Here is an 18,983-nt window from a genome sequence, read left to right as displayed (position 1 = left end):
GGCATGTGGGATCTTCCTGGACCAGGGCTCGAACCCGTGCCCCCTGCATTGGCATTCAGATTCTTAACCACTGACTGCACCACCAGGGAAGCCCCCCTTACTTAGTTTTATGTGTTCAGTCACTTTTTATCATTGGCTCAATTAATCCAGCAGTTCTCAAACTTTTGTCTCAAGAGACGAACCCCCTGACATGTTTACTGTATTAAAAATTAAAACTAAAATGTTAAAAATATGTTTATTCTTAGTTTATTTAGAAACACAACAATAAGCCCATTATAAATGAACATAAATAACATATTATTATGAAAAATAGCTATATTTTCAAAAACAGATTTAGTGAGAAAATGATTCTGCATCATCAGTGCCAATATTGACTCAATAAGAAAGGCAATTCATATCTCTGTGTTTTTATGAAAAGAGTTGTGAACTCACCAGAACCTCTGAAAGTGTCTCAGAAGATTTCAGGATACCACACTTTGAGGACCAGTGAAATGATCTACAAGCTTCAACAATATCTCGTAAAGATATTGCCTTTTCTATTATAACACATAATAGATAATGTATAATATCATTTATTAAATCCAAACTCCTAAAATTTTTCATTTATTTATTATTTATCTAGCCACTCCCATTTTACAATTTTTATTAAACTCTATAGAGCAGGATTGATAGAATTTTTAAACTGCTTTGTCATCCTAGGGTAACAGGCTGCCTATCAAGTTTTAAGTCTTCATCCAAGTTCCATTATTTCAGTCCCAGCTTTCAGATATTTTATTTCATTCTTCTTACTGTTTATTTGACATGTGCTAGTAAATATAAAATCTATGAAGGAAAGACTTAAAGCAAGTTAACAGATTTGCAAATTTGTTTCTGTATTTGGCTATTTGGCTGAAATGCTAGACTTTCTCCATAGCATAACACCGAGCACTGTCTGTACAAAATCCATTAAAATTTTCACATGAATATTTATGATTGAAACCATTTTTCTTGCGCACGGACCATCAAATTTAATGTATGATTTTAGATGTTGTTCTACTAGCCCCACATAACCCGCAAGGCCCACTAAACGATCTTCCAAGTGTTCAGTTTTGCAGTTTAAGTACAGTACAGTCAACCCTCTATATCCGCGAATGCACAGTTGGTTGAATCCGAGAACGCGGAATCCGTGGATGCGAAATCCGTGGATACGGAGTGCCCGCTGAACTACCCATTTTATGTAATGAGCATCTGCGGATGGGTCCTGGAACCAATCCGCCATGGATACGGAGGGACAACTGTATTACTTGTTTGTGGGGCCTACAGCCAGATGGGGAAAATTGGTGAGCACTCTGGGAACTAGTGACTGCACGGGGCTAGAAGCCTGGCGGGCCTTGCAGATCCGGGTGGAGAATGCCTTGGGGGCCCGCAGAGCCAGGGGAAGGCCACGTGGTGGGGGTGTGCAGTGGAGGAGTGCTTCTTCCACAGTGAGCACCTCCGCGAATAAAAGGCTCACTGTTTGGACCTTCACCCACCAACGTCGTGGACCCAGCAACTGACTTGGAGCTAGATGAGACAGAAAACTCCCTCGGGAGCTCACGACCAAGGAGTGTGGTGTGGTTGGGGAGGATGGCGAGCCAGCCTCTGCAGACCAGTCCCACCACCTCCAGAGGGTGATGGGGCTGCTCGGAGGGAAGTGGGCTCCCCATCTCCCAAAGGAAGTGCAGGGTCAGAGCCTCAGAGCGTAGGCCCGCCAGAGAGACTGACCAGGGTGAGGATGATGTGGACCCCCAGCGGAGATGGAGTCACAGCTACAGGTGGGGTCTGCCCCTGGCCTGAACCCTCGGGTCCCCACTCTCAGACTATTAAGGAAGAGGAGATGATGGAGGATGGCCGGCTCATTGTGCAGAGAGAAAAATGATGGGGCTGGAAATGGTTGGGGCCCTTGTTTGCTGGTTGTCTGAGACTCCTTTGTAGGAGTTTTCTGGAGGATTGTGGCCCTCTGGACTGGTTACCGCCCCCCGCAACCCTTTCCCCATCCCCTATCCAGCCTCCTCCAGGGGAGGAAGGGCCTGGTCTTGGGGTGGTGGGACCCCACTCACATCACCCCCTTGGGCCCTAAGTTACTGAGTGATGAGGCCTGGTTTCCCAGCGCAGCCCTCTTGGGTGCAGTCAGTGTGATGGGCGAGGCATGGGGTGTGGGTGGGGCCGGAGGGGAGCTAACCCTGACTGGAGACAGTGGGCAGGTGGATTGTGAGGGGAGGGGACCAGCAGAGGACCAGTTCTCAGCGCCAGGGAACCAAACTCGGGCTGGGTTGGGAACGGTGAGATGAGCATGCAGACAGAAGGGAGACGCAGTAGGTCCCCTACATTCGAAAGGGGTTCTGTTCCAAGAGCACGTTTGTTAAGTCCAATTTGTTCGTAAGTCCAACAAAGTTAGCCTAGGTACCTGACTAACACGATCGGCTATATGGTACTGTACTGTAATAGGTTTATAATACTTTGTGCACCAGTATATTGTGTCTGCTGAAATAAATATAGGTTCTAGGGATCCAAAGAAATCATAAAGACCACACATAATATTGATCTCAGTTTTAACAAATGTGGTCACAGTGAAGTAATTGGATTAAAAAGATGATGTCTGATTTTTATCTGTCAATCAATATCTATAATATCTAAAGTACATTCCTATTCAAAATTCTTCAGAGTGAAAATGGGTCTGATGAACCCAGAGGCAGGACAGGAATAAAGACGCAGACGTAGGGAATGGACTTGAGGACAAGGGGAGGGGGAAGGGTAAGTTGGGACGAAGTGAGAGAGTAACATGGACATATATACACTACCAAATGTAAAATAGGTAGCTAGTGGGAAGCAGCCGCATAGCACAGGGAGATCAGCTCCGTGCTTTGTGACCTCCTAGAGGGGTGGGATAGGGAGAGTGGGAGGGAGACACAAGAGGGAGGGGATATGGGGATATATGTATGCATGTAGCTGATTCCCGTTGTTATACAGCAGAAACTGACACAGCATATACTCCAGTAAAGATGTTAAAAAAAAATTCTTCAGAGTGAAATTATTTTATGGCTTTAAATATAATTTTTAAAGAAATAGTTTATTCTAAGTTCTGCACTAGTACCAAAGAAATGAACACTTCTATCTTTTACTAGTACTGTACTCTATACAGTACTGCACAGTAAAGTACACAAAAGCACAACCACTTGTAGAGGATGCCTGCACGTGAAAATGTACACCAGACGTGAACTAACGTAATGTGATTGGACACACGAACACACGTTCGCATCTTTGAAAGTTGCAACTTTGAAAGTTCGTATGTAGGGGACTTACTGTAGTTGAAGACGTGAACCAAAGTAACAGTGGAGCCCGCCCACCTTCCAGCCCTGCTCCCATAAACACACACACACAGGGCAGCTCTCACCCTGCCCAGAACTCAGAACCTCCCAGGAACACGCGCTTCCCGCAGCTTGGCCTCCAGCCCTGGGTTCCCTCAGGAAGCCTAAAACCTTGGCTACGTGGTGAGCTTGCAGGATCTGGGTTTGTTTTCTGTCTCCTCCAACCTGTCTCCAAATCTTCATCCCATCCAAGTTCAGGGATGAGGCTTAAAGCCTTAATAAATAGTATCTTGTTGTTTAATCTGTGTCTGGACCTGTGAGCAGCCCTGGAATCAGCCTTCTGGGAGTTCAGCCGGAGGCCCGTTCCTGGGCCCATGCCAGCAGCCTGGGACGTGTGGGCAGACAGACAGACAGACGAACAGAGCACAGCGGTGCTCTGAACATTTCCAAGATAAACTGTATTTCTCTTTAAAAACAAAGCAAAGCAAAACTACTTGTCTGTGAAACTTGTCGTTGATAACGATAGAAACTTTACAGCCTGACTCATACGTTTTCCAAAGCTGTAGTCTGTGGTCGCCTAGGAGATGCGCCACCCAGACTCCCCTGGGAGGAAGGACGTGCTGTCCAGCTGGGGAAAGACTGTCAGTCCCCAGTTGTCTGCTCCTCCAGGACCTCAGCCTGAGAGCAGCCTGGCCACCTGGGGTCATGCCCTCCAGGGCAGCCCTGGCAGGTGATGGGTGAGCTGGGCTTTTTGGGCTCAACTCCAGAGCTTTCTGCTGGGGTGGCCCAGGCGTGGTCAAGCCTGCATCAGGGTTCTCCCTGTGCCAGTCACTGATGTCCTTCCTGTCCCTGTCCTTCCTGTCACTGGTGTCAATCCCTAATGAGCATCTCCATTCCAACTGCAGGTCAGCATCTGTTTCTGCAGAACCCAGCTGGGACAGCTGTTTTCTCCTTTCAGCAGGTATGTGATTTACAAGAGGGAGCAAAAACCTAGGCTGCAATTACACATTGATGTTGATCTTATTCTTGTCTAAAGTTGTAGTAGATCCATCATGGTTGAAGACGTGTTATTCTTTTTAAACCACGAAGTAGATTCTGTTTAAGAAGTTGTGTTTTTTTGTTTTTTTTGCGGTACGCGGCCCTCTCACTGTTGTGGCCTCTCCCGTTGCGGAGCACAGGCTCCGGACGCGCAGGCTCAGCGGCCATGGCTCACGGGCCCAGCCGCTCCACGGCACGTGGGATCTTCCCGGACCGGGGCACGAACCCGTGTCCCCTGCATCGTCAGGCGGACTCTCAACCACTGCGTCACCAGGGAAGCTCTGTTTAAGAAGGTTTTGAGGGAATTCCTTGGTGGTCCAGTGGTTAGGACTCCGTACTTTCACTGCCAAGGGCCTGGGTTCGATTCTTGGTTTGGGGAACTAAGATCCTGCAAGCTGCAGGGCATGGCCAAAAATAAAAGTTTCTGAATAAAATTGTTTCAAAGTTAAAACTTTTTCATTTCCTTTATTGTCACATCAATCAAGTATTTCCTTTAGGAGTTTTAATATTTCAGATGCTTTATTTGGACAATGGACTCATGATGTTTTCTGAAATTTATCCTTGTGATGTTTGAAAATATTCTTTATTCCAACCATTAGCGTTAACAGAACAGTATAGCCATTCCTGTGAAATATATGCTTAGCGTTTTAACTTAATAATTCAAGTTTTGAGCACTGTTTGGGTCTAACAGTTATAGCAATAGCAAATATAAGCTGCTCAAATTTTTGGTTGAAATAATCAAATTGTTTTTCATTTTAGAAATGAAAATTTTATATTGATTCTTGCACAATATAGAAAGATGCTCCTGGGAATTACCTGGCAGTCCAGTACAGACTGTACTGTACTTTCACTGCCTGGGGCCCGGGTTCGATCCCTGGTTGGGGAACCAAGATCCCACAGGCTGTGTGGTGTGGCCAAAAAAAAAAAGAAAAGAAAAGAAAAGAAACATGCTCCTTGCTGTTGCCATGTTATCATAGTACCAGAAAATTCAGGCTGGGACTTCCCTGGTGGTGCAGTGGTTATGAATCCACCTGCCAGTGCAGAGAACAGGTTCGAGCCCTGGTCTGGGAATATCCCATATGCCGCGGAGCAACTGAGCCCGCGCGCCACAACTACTGAGCCTGTGCTCTAGAGCCTGCGAGCCACAACTACTGAAGCCCACGCACCTAGAGCCCATGCTTCGCAACAAGAGAAGCCACCGCAACGAGGAGCCCGCGCACCGCAACGAAGAGTAGCCCCCGCTCACCGCAACTAGAGAAAGCCCACGCTCAGCAATGAGGACCCAATGCAGCCAAAAATAAATAAATTTATTTAAAAAAAAAAGAAAATTCCTGGCTGAAGTCTATTTTTCATATCATTCCAGAAGATTTGTGTTTATGATTCAGAAGATTTGTGGTTATATTTTCTAAAAGCTTTAAGAAATGTGTCCAAACTTTGTTGTCTCTTCACTTTATGTGCTTATTGCCATATTTTACTCTAAAATCGTACACGTATAAACAACAAAGCTCTGCACACTAACGGTCCCAAGAATTTCAAAGCATCAGCAGTATGATCAAAGTAGAGACAATAGAACGAAAATAGAAGCAAACAGCAATGATGCGATTTGAAGAGCATAATTAACTGGTGATTCTCCTGATCTCAGAACGCCTGCCTGCCTGGGAGATGGGGCCGTGAACACTGGTCACATTTACTTGTCACAGGAGGTCCTTTTACCGTCATAGCATCCCGTGGCATTTGGCTGATCAACTAAGTTTATGTTAGAATTTTTATTAGTAAGTGATTTCACTTCTCACTGCGGTTACTATTACACAATTTACTAACTGAAACATTTCAATAGTTTGTCAAAGGCATGTTTACACACACACACACACACACACACACATATACACACACACAGTTACTAGAACAAAGAACAATGAAAGTGAATCAGATTGGCAACTTTGCATGCTTTCAGAAGTAAAGTAAAAATCTCCCTTGCTTGCATTCCTGATTAAAACCTAAATTTGCCCCCCGGTCACCCTTCCTGAGTTACCCACCCAGCCCCTGCTTCTCCACCCTCCCTGCAGTACCCACAGCCTTGGACAACTCGACCTGCCCCCCTCAACTCCAGTCCCTGGCTTGAGATGATTGCTCAGTGCACCTCTCCTAAGCGGGGCTGATCAGAATCCCTTTCTGAAGAATTTGGGGTTGAGACTGCTGGCTACTGGCTCTCTGCTCTTCTGCCCTGTCCACGGAGCCCTGAGGGGAAGGAACAAAGAAGCAGACTCCTCCTCCAGTCCCAGGCTCTGCTGGGAACCCGAGAGCTACACTGGTATCTTTATCTACATTCCTCTTTTATTTTTTTGCTTTATCACATTTGATGTTTGTTATGTGCTTATCGACATAGTCCTAACTAAACATCTCCTTAGCAAAGCTCTCCCACCCCACATGCCCCCCCCACTTCTCCTCGGTAGTGAGCCCTGAGGTCAGAAATCCTTCTGTGCATGCTGCATACTTTATTTTTTAAAGCAATGGTGTGTTCCTGGGGCCCCTGTTTAGCCTGTGTGTACGGGATGGGATGCAGGTCTGAATTAAGGGCTTCTAGTGGCTTCTTTAAAACATCTCCATAAGGTCCTACTGTGGGGATATAATTTTAATGATATTAAATATAAACAGCTCAAAATTGTATATTGATTATTAGCTTCAATTAACTTCAATTCCTAGTGGATGCAACCATCTGAACAGGGCTGAGTTATGAATGATGTCTCATGCACTGGCTCAGCTGACAGAGGATACACCTGTCCTCACCTGGATGGTGAGGTGACCAGCAGGAAGGTCGAAGCACTGCTCCCGGAGGGTGCTGAGGCCCACGAGGCACCTCAGCGACAGATCCTGAAACTAGGAGCTTGGGCACCTCAGGACAGCCTGGGCAGCTCGCCCTCTGCTCCATGGAATGTTGGCTGTTGTCAGGTACTGCACGGGAAAGGCTGCCAGCCTTGGTCCAGGTGTGTTAGCCCTCCCCATTGCTTCCCTACTGTCCAAAAATTTTATACCCATTGATTCTTCACAGAAAGTTTATAGGAAGTGAATTCTCCAGGCGACAGTTAGATAAACAGCTCTTACAAAGGTGTAACGGTCCATCCCTAGAACTGCAAAGCTTGCATTCTGTTCACCTAAGCACCACCTGCGGACTGGACAGAGGAGGGAAAGGGGAGACCCCAGCACTGGGCCGGGGTCGGGGAAGGGTTGCCTATGGCCAGCTTTGATCTCACTTTACTTACCTAACACACACTGAAATAGTGCTTTGTAGAACCAGGCAATCTTCCAAGCTCTTTCCACATTTCAGTCCTTCAATCCTCTTAACAACCCAGTGAAGGTATATGTTGATGTTATATCTTCACTTTACAGATGAGGAAACCTAGGCAGGGGACATGAAGTGGCTGGTCCAGGGTCCTACAGCCTGTAAGATATTTATCCCAGAGAACTACTTTTCAGTGAATTTTGGCACATTGAATCTTATATCCTATTTAAATACTCATGTTTAAAGAGAAAGGAAGATAGAGAATCTTTCAAAGAGGTAAGGAATCATCTCCACATGAATTTTTGTGTGTATGTGCAAACTTGCTTCATTTGCTCTTAATTTTTGAAGGCTGCAGACTTTCACAGGGCCTAACATGCACCTGGGTCAGATTTTGAAGTAGGGAGGGAATTAGGTAGGTGTGCACAGTTGGGAGCATAAACCCAAGACCCCATATTTTAAGGGTTTCAGGAAGGGGCCAGTTCCTCTCCGGAGATTTTCTCTGCTGACTGCCTCAAGGTTGGAGGTTCTCAGGGTCCCTGCCTTCAGAGGCCATTGTGCAGGGATGGGCCTGGGGTGGGAAATGTAGCTCTGGAGGTGAGGGATAACCTGAGAGCAAATACGTTAAACCAGTGAACATACAGTGCATGATAGGACCTGAGATTTCTGACGTTCTCAAGCACGTGGTTTATAAAATGATTTCGTTAAGACACCTCTGAGGGAAAGGTGACAAATAAGTTCCTTGTCGCTTGAACGTTAATAATCGGGTGGAAAAGAAAACTCCCTTATGTGATTTAAGGTAAGTCTGAGGTCATACCGGCAGGACACCGGAGGTGGGAATCAAGCGTTCTCACTAGAAACTTGAAAGAATGCAAAACTGAGTCTGCGAGCATTGGCAATTCTCGGGGAGGATGGTCCTGAGCTGTCATCAGCTTCTCATAGAAGCCAAGCGACCCCAAGAAGTGCAGGATCCCTGCCCTACACGACGTCGTGAGGGACCCTGAGCAGTAAACGCAGAAGGGTTGGGACTTGGCAGCGTGACCCCTGGCTTTGGAGGGCGCGGGAAAGGCCGGGCTCTGGGAGATGCTCCCTTGCCCTCACCGCAGGCCCGGGGTCCACTCTGCACAGGGATGCCCTTGTCCCTCCCGCAGCCGGTGTTGGCGACCCGCTTCCCCGAAGCCCGGCTCCTAGCGGGTCCAGCCCGCGGCGCGCAGGCTCGCGCGCTCCCTCCCGCCTCCATCAGCAGCTGGGCACTCATTTTCCCGGCGGAGGGAGCGCGCCTGCCGCGCCGAGTACTGCGGCAAAGAAGATGAGCTGACGTCGCGGAGGGCCGGCAGTCGGCGCGGAGCGGCCGACGCGCGCGTGCGGGGTCGCTGCGGGGCTGGGCCGGCGAAGGGCGGCGGCCGGCGCTGAGCAGTGCCCGCGGGGAGACCGAGGCGCCGAAGGGCGGGGATGAGGGGCGCCGGGGCCTGCACCTCTCCCGGGCGCGCGCGCGGCCCCGGGGACGCCCAGTGACGGAGGCGGCGGCGCCCCTGCCCGGCAGCGCCGAGCCCGCTTCGCCAGGGAGCCCGCTTCGTCAGGGGGCCCGCTTCGCCAGGGAGCCCGCGGCCGGCGGTGGCCGGCATGAGGAGCGGCCGGGGCCGGGCCAGGCCTCGCTGACCCCGGCCCTGCGCGGCGCCTCCCCGTTTCCGCCCGGCCTCTAGGCATGAGCGCCGGCTCGGGCCCGGGGCCTCGGCTGCCCCAGCTCGGCGGCCGGCGGGCGCGCTCGGGGCCGGCGGGCCCGCGGTTCTGATCGCCGCCCGCCCGCCCGCGCCGACCCCGGGGCGCGGCCATGGAGGTGGTGGGCGACTTCGAGTACAGCAAGCGGGACCTCGTGGGACACGGGGCCTTCGCTGTGGTCTTCCGGGGGCGGCACCGCCAGGTGAGCCCCGCCGGCCGGGCGGCCGGCGGCGCCTGAGGCGCGGTCGCGGCGGGTGCGAGGGGGCGGCGGCGGGGCCGCGCCGGCAGCGCACGGACCCTCCCCGGTGGCCAATAATTGCAGACCCAGCGGAAAACCGGCCGGCGGTCCGCGAGCCCGGGGCTTCCCCGACTCGGTGTCGCCTTTCCCCACGCGGGGCCCGGACGGCCCCACCGGCCTCAGTCCCCGGGGCTGGGCGGGGCGCGGGGAGACCCAAATCGACCCGTAAGCGGGCTTAGCTTTTTTTTTTTTTTTTAAAGCTTCTGCTGTTTCGCAAACAGGCCCCCAGCAGGTTTTAGGATCTAAAGAATTTGGAAAGGCACCTCGGGAGTGGAAATAATCCTAGAAGGCTTGGGGCAAGGGGCAGGTCCAAAGGGATGGCCTGGTTGCTTAGCCGATAAAGTAATAAATACTACTGACTTTATCATGAGAGTAACTTAAAACTCAAGGGAAAAAAAATAGCGAAAACACGTTTAATCCTACCTAGCTGTCAAATCCTGTTTTCAGTTAACTATACCACCTCCGAGGTTATCCTCCATAACTTTTAAATAGTTGTAAATAAACTGTGTCCTTTTTTCACTTAATGCTTGTTACTACGTGGTCTTCATATTTATTTTTACTGGCTATCTTGTAGGACATTAGCTTGCTACACCTTTAATTTATAAAATAATTTTCCTGTTAGAGATTCGGGTTCTTTTCTATTTTTCTTCTCAGTGCTGTTACATGAATTTGCTAAAAACATCGTTATGCTTATAGATTTTTTTTTTTGCTGTTGCATTGTTTCTGTGGAATAATTTGCAGGAGTAACTGTTTTTTCTTTCCAGAAAACTGATTGGGAGGTAGCTATTAAAAGTATTAATAAAAAGAACTTGTCAAAATCACAAATACTGCTTGGGAAGGAAATTAAAATCTTAAAGGTATGTTTCTTTATGTGATATTTCATACTAGATTAAAACTTAAATGGATACATGATGACATCCTTTGCAATTTTGGTAGTTGGCCCCAAGTTTGAGAATGTTCACCTGTCGCTTTCATTTTTTGCATGCTCAGTTTTTTGAAACATTGAGTACTGGGAAGCTGTTTTTAAGAATAGATGTTTGTGGCTCTTGGCCAATGCTTAGAGGGATTAGATGAAAACTGCTTTTAGCTTCTCATCCTTTCTTTCCCTTAGTTATTGCCTTATTGTTTGAGAAGAGGCAGGTCCCTCTTACACATTATTTATCTCTTCTGCTGATTCCTTTCATGTTATAGTTAATTTTTTTGGGGGAGGGAGAAATGGGGGCAGTTGCAATCTTTCTTCCTTATAAATTGAACAAAGTTACTTTCCTTGGAAGTGGTCTTTTTATTTTTATTTATTTATTTAAAGTGGTCTTTTTAGATCACTCACAAGCACTGTTATCCAAGTGGGATGCTTTGAGGGAAAAAAAGAGTTCGTGGTCAAATAAGTGTGGAAAATCCTGTTTACTAAATACTTCTTGGAGAGTGACAAAGCACTTGACTCATTAAAGAAAGTCGAAAAAAATTATACAATGAAGAGACCAATTTAGGTGTGTTTAACCCAGTGTTTCCCAAAGTAATATAAACATGGAACCTTCATCTAACATTCATCAGAACTACTATTCTCTGGACAGCTCTTTGGTAAGAATTATAGCTTGTTGAAGTATACTTCGTGTTCTTTTAGGCAAATGGTGCTTTTTAAAAGCACTTTGGAATTTTATGCCTTTCTTGTTGTATATTAAATCTGAAAGACTAGCAGAAAGTATGTGGTCATACTAACTCTGACCTTTATTTTGTAAATGAGAGTACTCACCTTGTTAAGAGTCTAAAAAATTAGGACAGTAAAAAAATATTTAGGCCCCAAGTAAAGTTTGATCAGGCACATTTGTTTTTATTCTTCAGTAGACTGAATTGTTTTAATCTAGTAACAGAAGTATGGTATACTAGAAGTAGTATAAATGGATATATATGTGTGTGTATACTTAATTTTATTTGAGTATTGAAATATTATAATTATTAGAATAAATACAAATATTTTGAATTCTCGATTTTCTTAACAGGAACTTCAGCATGAAAACATTGTAGCGCTCTATGATGTTCAGGTACCTTATTTTGGATTTTTAAAGAAATATTTGTATGTTAATAAAGAACTTAAATTTTTTTCTATTTCATACAAATCTAAGTGAATCTTAACAGAAATAGAAAATTGCCTTATTCTTGTTGAAAAGATATATAGCTTGAGCTGTGTGTTTATTAATTAAGAATTTGTTTACAATAGCATAGGGCAGAAGGATAAAATAAATAATGGGCTGCATGAGTAAACTTACTGACAGATAATATACTATAGGAGTAGTGTTGTCTTAGGTCAAGTCCAGATCTAGCATCTCTGTGATAAATGTAGAAAGGACTATTTTGAGCTATTAAAAAAATCAGATAGAGCTTTTTTCTTATTGCAAAAGCAACATTTGCTAATGGTGGAGATATTAGACAATACGTGGAATAAAAACAAAGAAACTCTGCATATTCATCTAGATTTGTCTGGGATTATCGCCATGGCATGCAGTAGAGTTGCATTGTATGTGGAGGTGGGAAGGCTGGGTTCTGAAGTTACTTTCTGTTTTTTTTCTTTTAATAAATTTATTTATTTTATTTATTTTTATTTGTGGCTGTGTTGTGTCTCCGTTGCTGTGCTCGTGTTTTCTCTAGTTGCGGTGAGCAGGGGCTACTCTTCATCATGGTACGCGGGCTTCTCAGTGCGGTGGCTTCTCTTGCGACTCGCGGGCTCTAGGTGTGTGGGCTTCAGTAGTTGTGGCTCGCGGGCTCAGTTGTTCTGCAGCATGTGGGATCTTCCCGGACAAGGGCTCAAACCTGTGTCCCCCTGCACTGGCAGGCGGATTCCTAACCACTGCGCCACCAGGGAAGTCCTCAGAAGTTACCTTCAAAGGCAGCATTTCTATATAGTCAAAATTACCCTTGGAAATCCTTTTAAAAAGGCCAACTTTGGAGAGGATTCCTGTTTTTTGGGTGGAGCATCAGAGCAAGTAGTTGGCTTATATTTGGGGGCCATATTGTGTTTTATAAATCCCTGAATACTGGAATCACACTTGGCCAGTGATATGCACCCAGTGAGAGCCCCAGGGGTCTGTTACTGATGAGCACGCGTGAGGTTTGAGGGGCTACGGTGGCCAGGCGTTTGTAAGTGCAAGGAACAGAGGAGCAAAGCCGTGAGCAGAACGAAGTCCTTGCTCTTAGTGTGCTTAATTTTAGCGGACTGCTCTCTATATGTCCTTTAAAAATATATATATATAGTCGTTTTTCATGTCATATCATACCACAGAGTATTTATATTTAACTAAACCCATGTTATAAGATGTTAAGGTTTTTCCCATTGTAAAAAAAAAATGCTACGAGGAGAATACATACCTTCTGAAGATACCCAATTATTTCCTATAAGTTGAGTTTCTAGAATTGGAATTACTAGGAAAAATAGCATGAACAGTTTTAAAGTTTTTGATGACAGTGTGTGATTGTTCTCCAAAAATGTTGCAGTTTAAACTCCACACACAGAATATGTGCGTGCTGTGGGTATACCTATTTAAATAGGTATTTAAATAGGTATACACCTATTTTAATAGGTGTAATTTACTCCTTCATTTGAGAAATTTCAAAGCAGCCTAGAAAGAAAGGGGAGAAAAGTTTAAAGTAAAACTGATCTGATGTCAGAGTCCCTATTGAAATGTTGGTTCTCCTCAGAGCTGTTTGTGTAGTTGTTTTAGTCTCTGTAGATAGAGGGCACCACGTGGTACAAGTCAGCGCCTCGTACAAAAATTGTTAAATAATATTAACTCTTAATTTCCCATCTTTTGAGAAGTGCAGAAAACCCTGTCAATTTCCGAGTAGGTCTTGCTTTCAGGGTAGAGAGTGTAGTTGGATTTTTTCTATCAGAATGAGAAATATTTAAAAGTACTGGTTTTGGCTGCAGAATGAGGTAGCATCAGGGAGACCATGTACTCAGAAACCAGAATTAAGGAACAGTTGGGAATGTCAAGGTGACTGCATGAGAATGTTTACTGTTTTGTGCATTGTGTAGTCCTGGAACTAATTTGTAAAAATAAACTTAAGAACTATTAGTCGAATGAATCTAGTCTTCAGCATTTGGCTGTCAAGTAAACAGAGTTTGGGTTTGCTTCCTGGATTCCGACCGTTCATCAAGGGGTACAGGGTGTTGGCACCATTCTCACTGGCCATCTCTTGTGGAGGTCCACCTCAAGTTTGTGTGCACTTTGATGAATTGAGAACTGTTGACGTTGTTTGTAGTGATCAGGTTTCAGTTTGGATGACACTTAAAAAGAAACACATTTTCCCTAATTACAAAAGTAATATATGCCCACAGTTAAAATATTCCAACATTGTCAACACAAATAAATTGGAAAAGACATGGCACTTCCCAGAGACAACCACTGTTTGTTATGTTTATTTTAGAGTTTTCTAAATAGATATATGAATCTATAATCAAGTGGGAGGAGGCCGGGCTCCAGTGAGGGCGGGGAGAACAGGTCAGCTTCCCCTGCAGATGCGGCCTCTGGGAGGAGCTGACAGGAGGGATGAGCTAGCATGAGGACCTGGAAGAAGGGATGTGGTGGGAGTGCAGACGGGAGGTAGGAGTAGTGCTGAGTGATGCAGGAGAGGGTGGAGGGGCCACATGGGGTGGATCTCTAGTTTGAGGACAGTGCAGAACCATTTGGGGGGTGATACCATGTCTGTTTTTCAGAAGATACATATCTTTGAGCATTCTGGGCATGAGGTAAATATTGTTAGTTGGGAATACTTCCCTGCATGAATGTCAGTGATCTGGATAAACATCCACCTCTTGGTAATTTTTAGTATAGTGAGAAAAAGATGCATTTCATAGAGGGTGCTGGCAAACTGAGACAAAATGAAGTTGGACGTCTATTTTCATCATTTTCCAAAATAACTTTTAGATGAATTAAAGGCTTAAATATGTAATCTAAGAGCTAGAAAGGTATTTTATATCAAGATAAACTCAGAAGCCATAAAAGTGGTAGGGACATACAAAATTTAAAAAAAATTATTTCATAGCAAATAATATTGTGAACAAATTGACAGCCATAAAAAGGAACAAACTTGATAGTTGCCATAACATATGAATCTCAAACGTTATGTTGAGAAAAAGAAGCCAGCTATATACAGCTATTGTGTGATTCTGTTTTTGTGAGTTTCAAGAGGAGACGGGACTCAGCTAGGGTGATAGAAATTGGGGAAAGCAGATCAGAGGTTGCTACTTGGTATCAGGGACGGACAGAAAAGGGGTATGTGGGAACTTTCTAGGCTGATGGAAATGTTCTGTATTTTGACTGGAAGCGTAGTTATGTGGGTGTATACATGTGTCACAAGTCTTTGTACACTTAAATCTATACCACAGTAAAATGCAAAAACATGGAGTTGACGAATGGCAGTTTGAGAAAATTTGTATAACCTGAAAGGTGACGGGCTGACACCTAAAATGCCTAAACCTCGCAAATTAAGGAAAAGACAACCCAAAGAGGAAGTGAGCAAAGGATACAAATTGTTGTTTCTTATAAGAGAAATAAAAATGGCTAAGAAATACATGATATTCATGAACAAGTAGGGAAATGTAAATTAAGGTAACAGATGTCACTTCTCAGCCTTCCGGTGGGCAAAATTAAAAAGTGCAGTAATTCTTACTGGTGGGATTGGGGGGAGGTGTAAGCTATTCTCCTGTGTCACTGGCACAAATGTGAACCGCTAGAATGTTTTGGGGATGCTGTCTGGCGACACCTTGCCCCCATGCCCTGAAGAATAGTCCCGACACTGCGGTCAGAGCCCTCCCCCCGTAGTGCAGGTAGGGCGTGTCCCTCCTCTGTGCGGACCCCATTCCTGTGAGTGAAAGCCCAACCCCGTTGCCCCTGGCTCTGGCTCCCCTGGTCTGTGCTTCGCTGCTTGTGTTCCGTCCACTCGGGCTTCCTTGTGGTTCCTGGAGCGCCGTGTCCCCTACAGGGAGACTGTATGCACAGGACGGTCTCCGTGTCTGTAGCCTGCACAGGCACGCCCCAGCCTCCTTTAGGTCCTTCTTCAAGCGCTGTGCTTTCAGGGACGCTTTCTTTAGCCACCTAAATAAAACTGCAGTCCCTCCCCAGCGCGGTCTCCCCTCCTCCCAAGCACCTATCACCTCTAACGAGCTCTGCATATGTATTTCTTCCGTTTGTTGTCTTGCGCCTGACCCTCCCTTCTTAGAATTGAAGACTGGGGAGAACAGGGCATTTAACTCTGTTGGCTTTCTGCTGTATCCTCAGGACCTGGAATAGTGTCTTGTATATAATAGGTAGTTAAAAAATCTTTCAATGAGGAGAAATATCTGTCATCATTAGAAATACACACCCTTTTATTAAGCAACCCAGATTCCTGGGCATCTGTCCCAGAGCCATAAAAGCTTGAGAATTAGGATGTATGTCCAAGAACCAATATAGCTTTGCTTATAATGGCCCAAACTAGAAACAAGTGATGTTCCTTAGCAAGGGAATAGCTTAATAAATGGTGATATAGTCACACTATGACATATAACACACTTATGAAAAAGGGTTGTCTGTATGTAGTTGACCTGGAGGGATTTCTTTGGTGTATTACTGAGTGAGGAAAGCAAGGTTCAGACATCTATATATGATATCCCATTTTTTCAAAGTAAAGTATGTGTATGTTTAACTTATGATTGTATGAGTAAAAGAAAGATATGGAAGGATATTAAAATTTAAAAAACCTAGCATGTACATGCTTCCTTTGGGTGTGAATATGTGTACAAGTATTATAGATGCATGAAAGCAAGACCACTGAGATATTAATAGCGCTTCTTTCAGATGGTGAGATTAAGGTGATTTTTTAACTTTCTTCCTTCAGATTTTATGTATCTTAAGTTTTTGCAATAAGCACATACTTTTTTTTAGAATCAAGAAAAAAAGCAATTTTCTTCTTTTGGGGAAAGGGGAAGACCTACTTTTGCTTTCTTTCTTTCTGTAATCCTTGGGCAGTCTTCTGATTATGAATTAGCATTCCAGGTATTTTTATGCCAGTTAGGGAGTATATATAGAGAGAGTATTAGACCTAATCATTATGGTTAGAGAAAGACATATTCTCCATTATAAATTAATAGGCATACGAGTTTCTTAAAGTGTGTAGAACACTGGCTACTCACTGAACACTGGAGAGTGGGCACGGGTGGATATGGGGCCACCATGCTGCAGGGGTTTGGGTGGGTGAAGGCACCGGTGGAAATGGGGAGGCCTGGACAGACTGATGGAACGTCTAGGAGGCCGGGTTGATAGGACTTGGATACTGTAGGAGGTGAGGAAGAGGGAATCAGAGTTGGCAGCTCTTTGTCCTTTGTGCTGAAGTGGTTTACCCAGCCCTCTGGTCTGCTCCCTGCCCCTTCCTTGGGTTCCATTAATTTGCTAGAGTGGCTCACAAAGCTCAGAGAAAACTTACCAGATTACTGGTTTATTATAAAAGAATGTAACACAGGAACAGCCAGATGGAAGAGATGCTTAGGGCAAGGTATCCACCCTGAGTGGGCCACTCTCACCAGATTTCATCATGTTCACCATCCTGGAAGCTCTTGGAAGCCTGTCCTTTTGGGTTTTTACGGAGGCTTCATTATAGAAGAGGAATTTCTGGATCATAGGCTATGCATAGGCCTAGCTTATACTGCCAGCGTATTGGCTTACACTCCCACCACATTTCGTCAGTTTGTCACGCCACATCCTTGCCAGCACTCAGCAGTGTTAGCCATTCAGGTGATGAGGTGTCTTATTATGATTGTGATTGGCGTTTTCCTGATGATTCCTGATTTGAGTACCTTTTGTAAGTTTATTAGTCATTTAAATATCTTTTTGAAATTACTGTAGAAGCTTGTTTTTCTATTGGGTTGTCTTTTTGTTATTAATTTGTTAGAGTTCTTTATATATTGTGGATATGAGTCGTTTGACAGATATGGGTGTTGTGAATGACTTACCCACTCTGACTTGCCTTTTTGCTATCTTAACCGTTTGTTTTGGTGAGTAGAAATTCTTAATTTTAATGTAGTCCAGTGTATTGTTTCTTCCTTTTGTATTTAGTGCTTTTGTATCATATTTAAGAAAACTTTGCCCACCCTAGGGTCATGAGGATATTCTTTGTTTTTCCCCAGAGTCTTTATTGTTTTATCTGGCACATTTAGCTCTATAATCTACCTGGAAATGAGTTTGTATGTGGCGTGAGGTAGGGGTCACAATTCATTTACTTTTACAAAGGGGAGCCAGTTGATCTGTTGCTGAACCGACATCCTTCCCTTCTGTACTGTCATCTCTGCATTGCGAGCTCACATGTGGGGGCCTGTTTCTAGACTCTTTTCTGTCCCCTTAGCCTTTACCTCACTGTCTTTTTCAGTATAGTTTTATGATATCTAGTATCATACTTGATATCTAGTAGTATAAATTCTCCAACTTTTATTTTTCTTTTTCTGCATGATATTTAGTTATTCTTAGCCTTTTGCATTTCCGCATACATTTTGGAATCAACTTGTCAACTTCCACACATGCACAAAACCTCCTTCGATTTTGATTGGGACTGTACTGAAACTTAAGGAGAATTTCTTTGTGGAAAGGTTTTAAATTATAATTCAGTTTCTTTAACAGATACATACCTTTTCAAATTTTCTATTTCTTGTCAGTTTTAGTAAGTTGCGTTTTTCCTCAAATTGTTTTTTTTGTTTGTTTTTTGCGGTACGCGGGCCTCTCACTGTTGTGGCCTCTCCCGCTGCGGAGCACAGGCTCTGGACGCGCAGGCTCAGCGGCCATGGCTCATGGGCCCAGCCGCTCTGCAGCACGTGGGATCTTCCCGGACCGGGGCACGAACCCGTGTCCCCTGCATCGGCAGGCGGACTCTCAACCACTGCACCACCAGGGAAGGCCCCTCAAATTGTTTTTCAGTATATTCGTTTCATGCAAATTTTGGCATACTGGCATTGAGTTGTTCATAATGATATCCTTTTTTTCCCCTTCTTTTTAGAGAATAGGTGTTTTTTTTTTATCAAGTTAATAAGGACTTTGAGTAGGGAAATGTTAAAATGAAATCATTATGTTTAGTTTTGTTGGTGGAAGTTCTGGGGAGTAGTTGAGGATGTGGATGTCTTAACATTAGAAGGGAGGGTAAATATATATTCAGCTTTGGAAAACCCTTGGTGTGGTCTGGCTCACCGGTATGTTGGCCTCACTTCTCAGCCTTTCTGACCCTACAAGCATTTCTTAGTTCCCTGGGCTCCAGTACCGTTTCAGTTTTGATTTGTATATAGATGGCTTGATTGGTTTTGCTAAAAAAT

General features: G+C 44.8%; 1 protein-coding gene across 3 annotated transcripts in view; it reads left to right on the top strand.

Moving 5' to 3' along the window:
* Positions 1 to 8,980: 8,980 nt before the first annotated feature.
* ULK2 (unc-51 like autophagy activating kinase 2) overlaps positions 8,981 to 18,983 on the top strand; it is a 67,103-nt gene continuing 57,100 nt past the window's right edge. For all 3 annotated transcript variants that reach the window (XM_079905336.1, XM_079905335.1, XM_079905337.1), the window contains exons 1-3: positions 8,981 to 9,562; positions 10,423 to 10,515; positions 11,656 to 11,697. In XM_079905336.1, the coding sequence (XP_079761462.1) occupies positions 9,473 to 9,562; positions 10,423 to 10,515; positions 11,656 to 11,697 (225 nt within the window). In that variant the 5' untranslated portion in view covers positions 8,981 to 9,472. The remainder of the gene's footprint in view (positions 9,563 to 10,422; positions 10,516 to 11,655; positions 11,698 to 18,983) is intronic.

This window comes from Stenella coeruleoalba, assembly GCF_951394435.1.
Source record: "Stenella coeruleoalba genome assembly, chromosome: 19".
Taxonomy (NCBI): Eukaryota; Metazoa; Chordata; class Mammalia; order Artiodactyla; family Delphinidae; genus Stenella; species Stenella coeruleoalba.
This window is presented reverse-complemented; position numbering and strand designations above follow the sequence as displayed.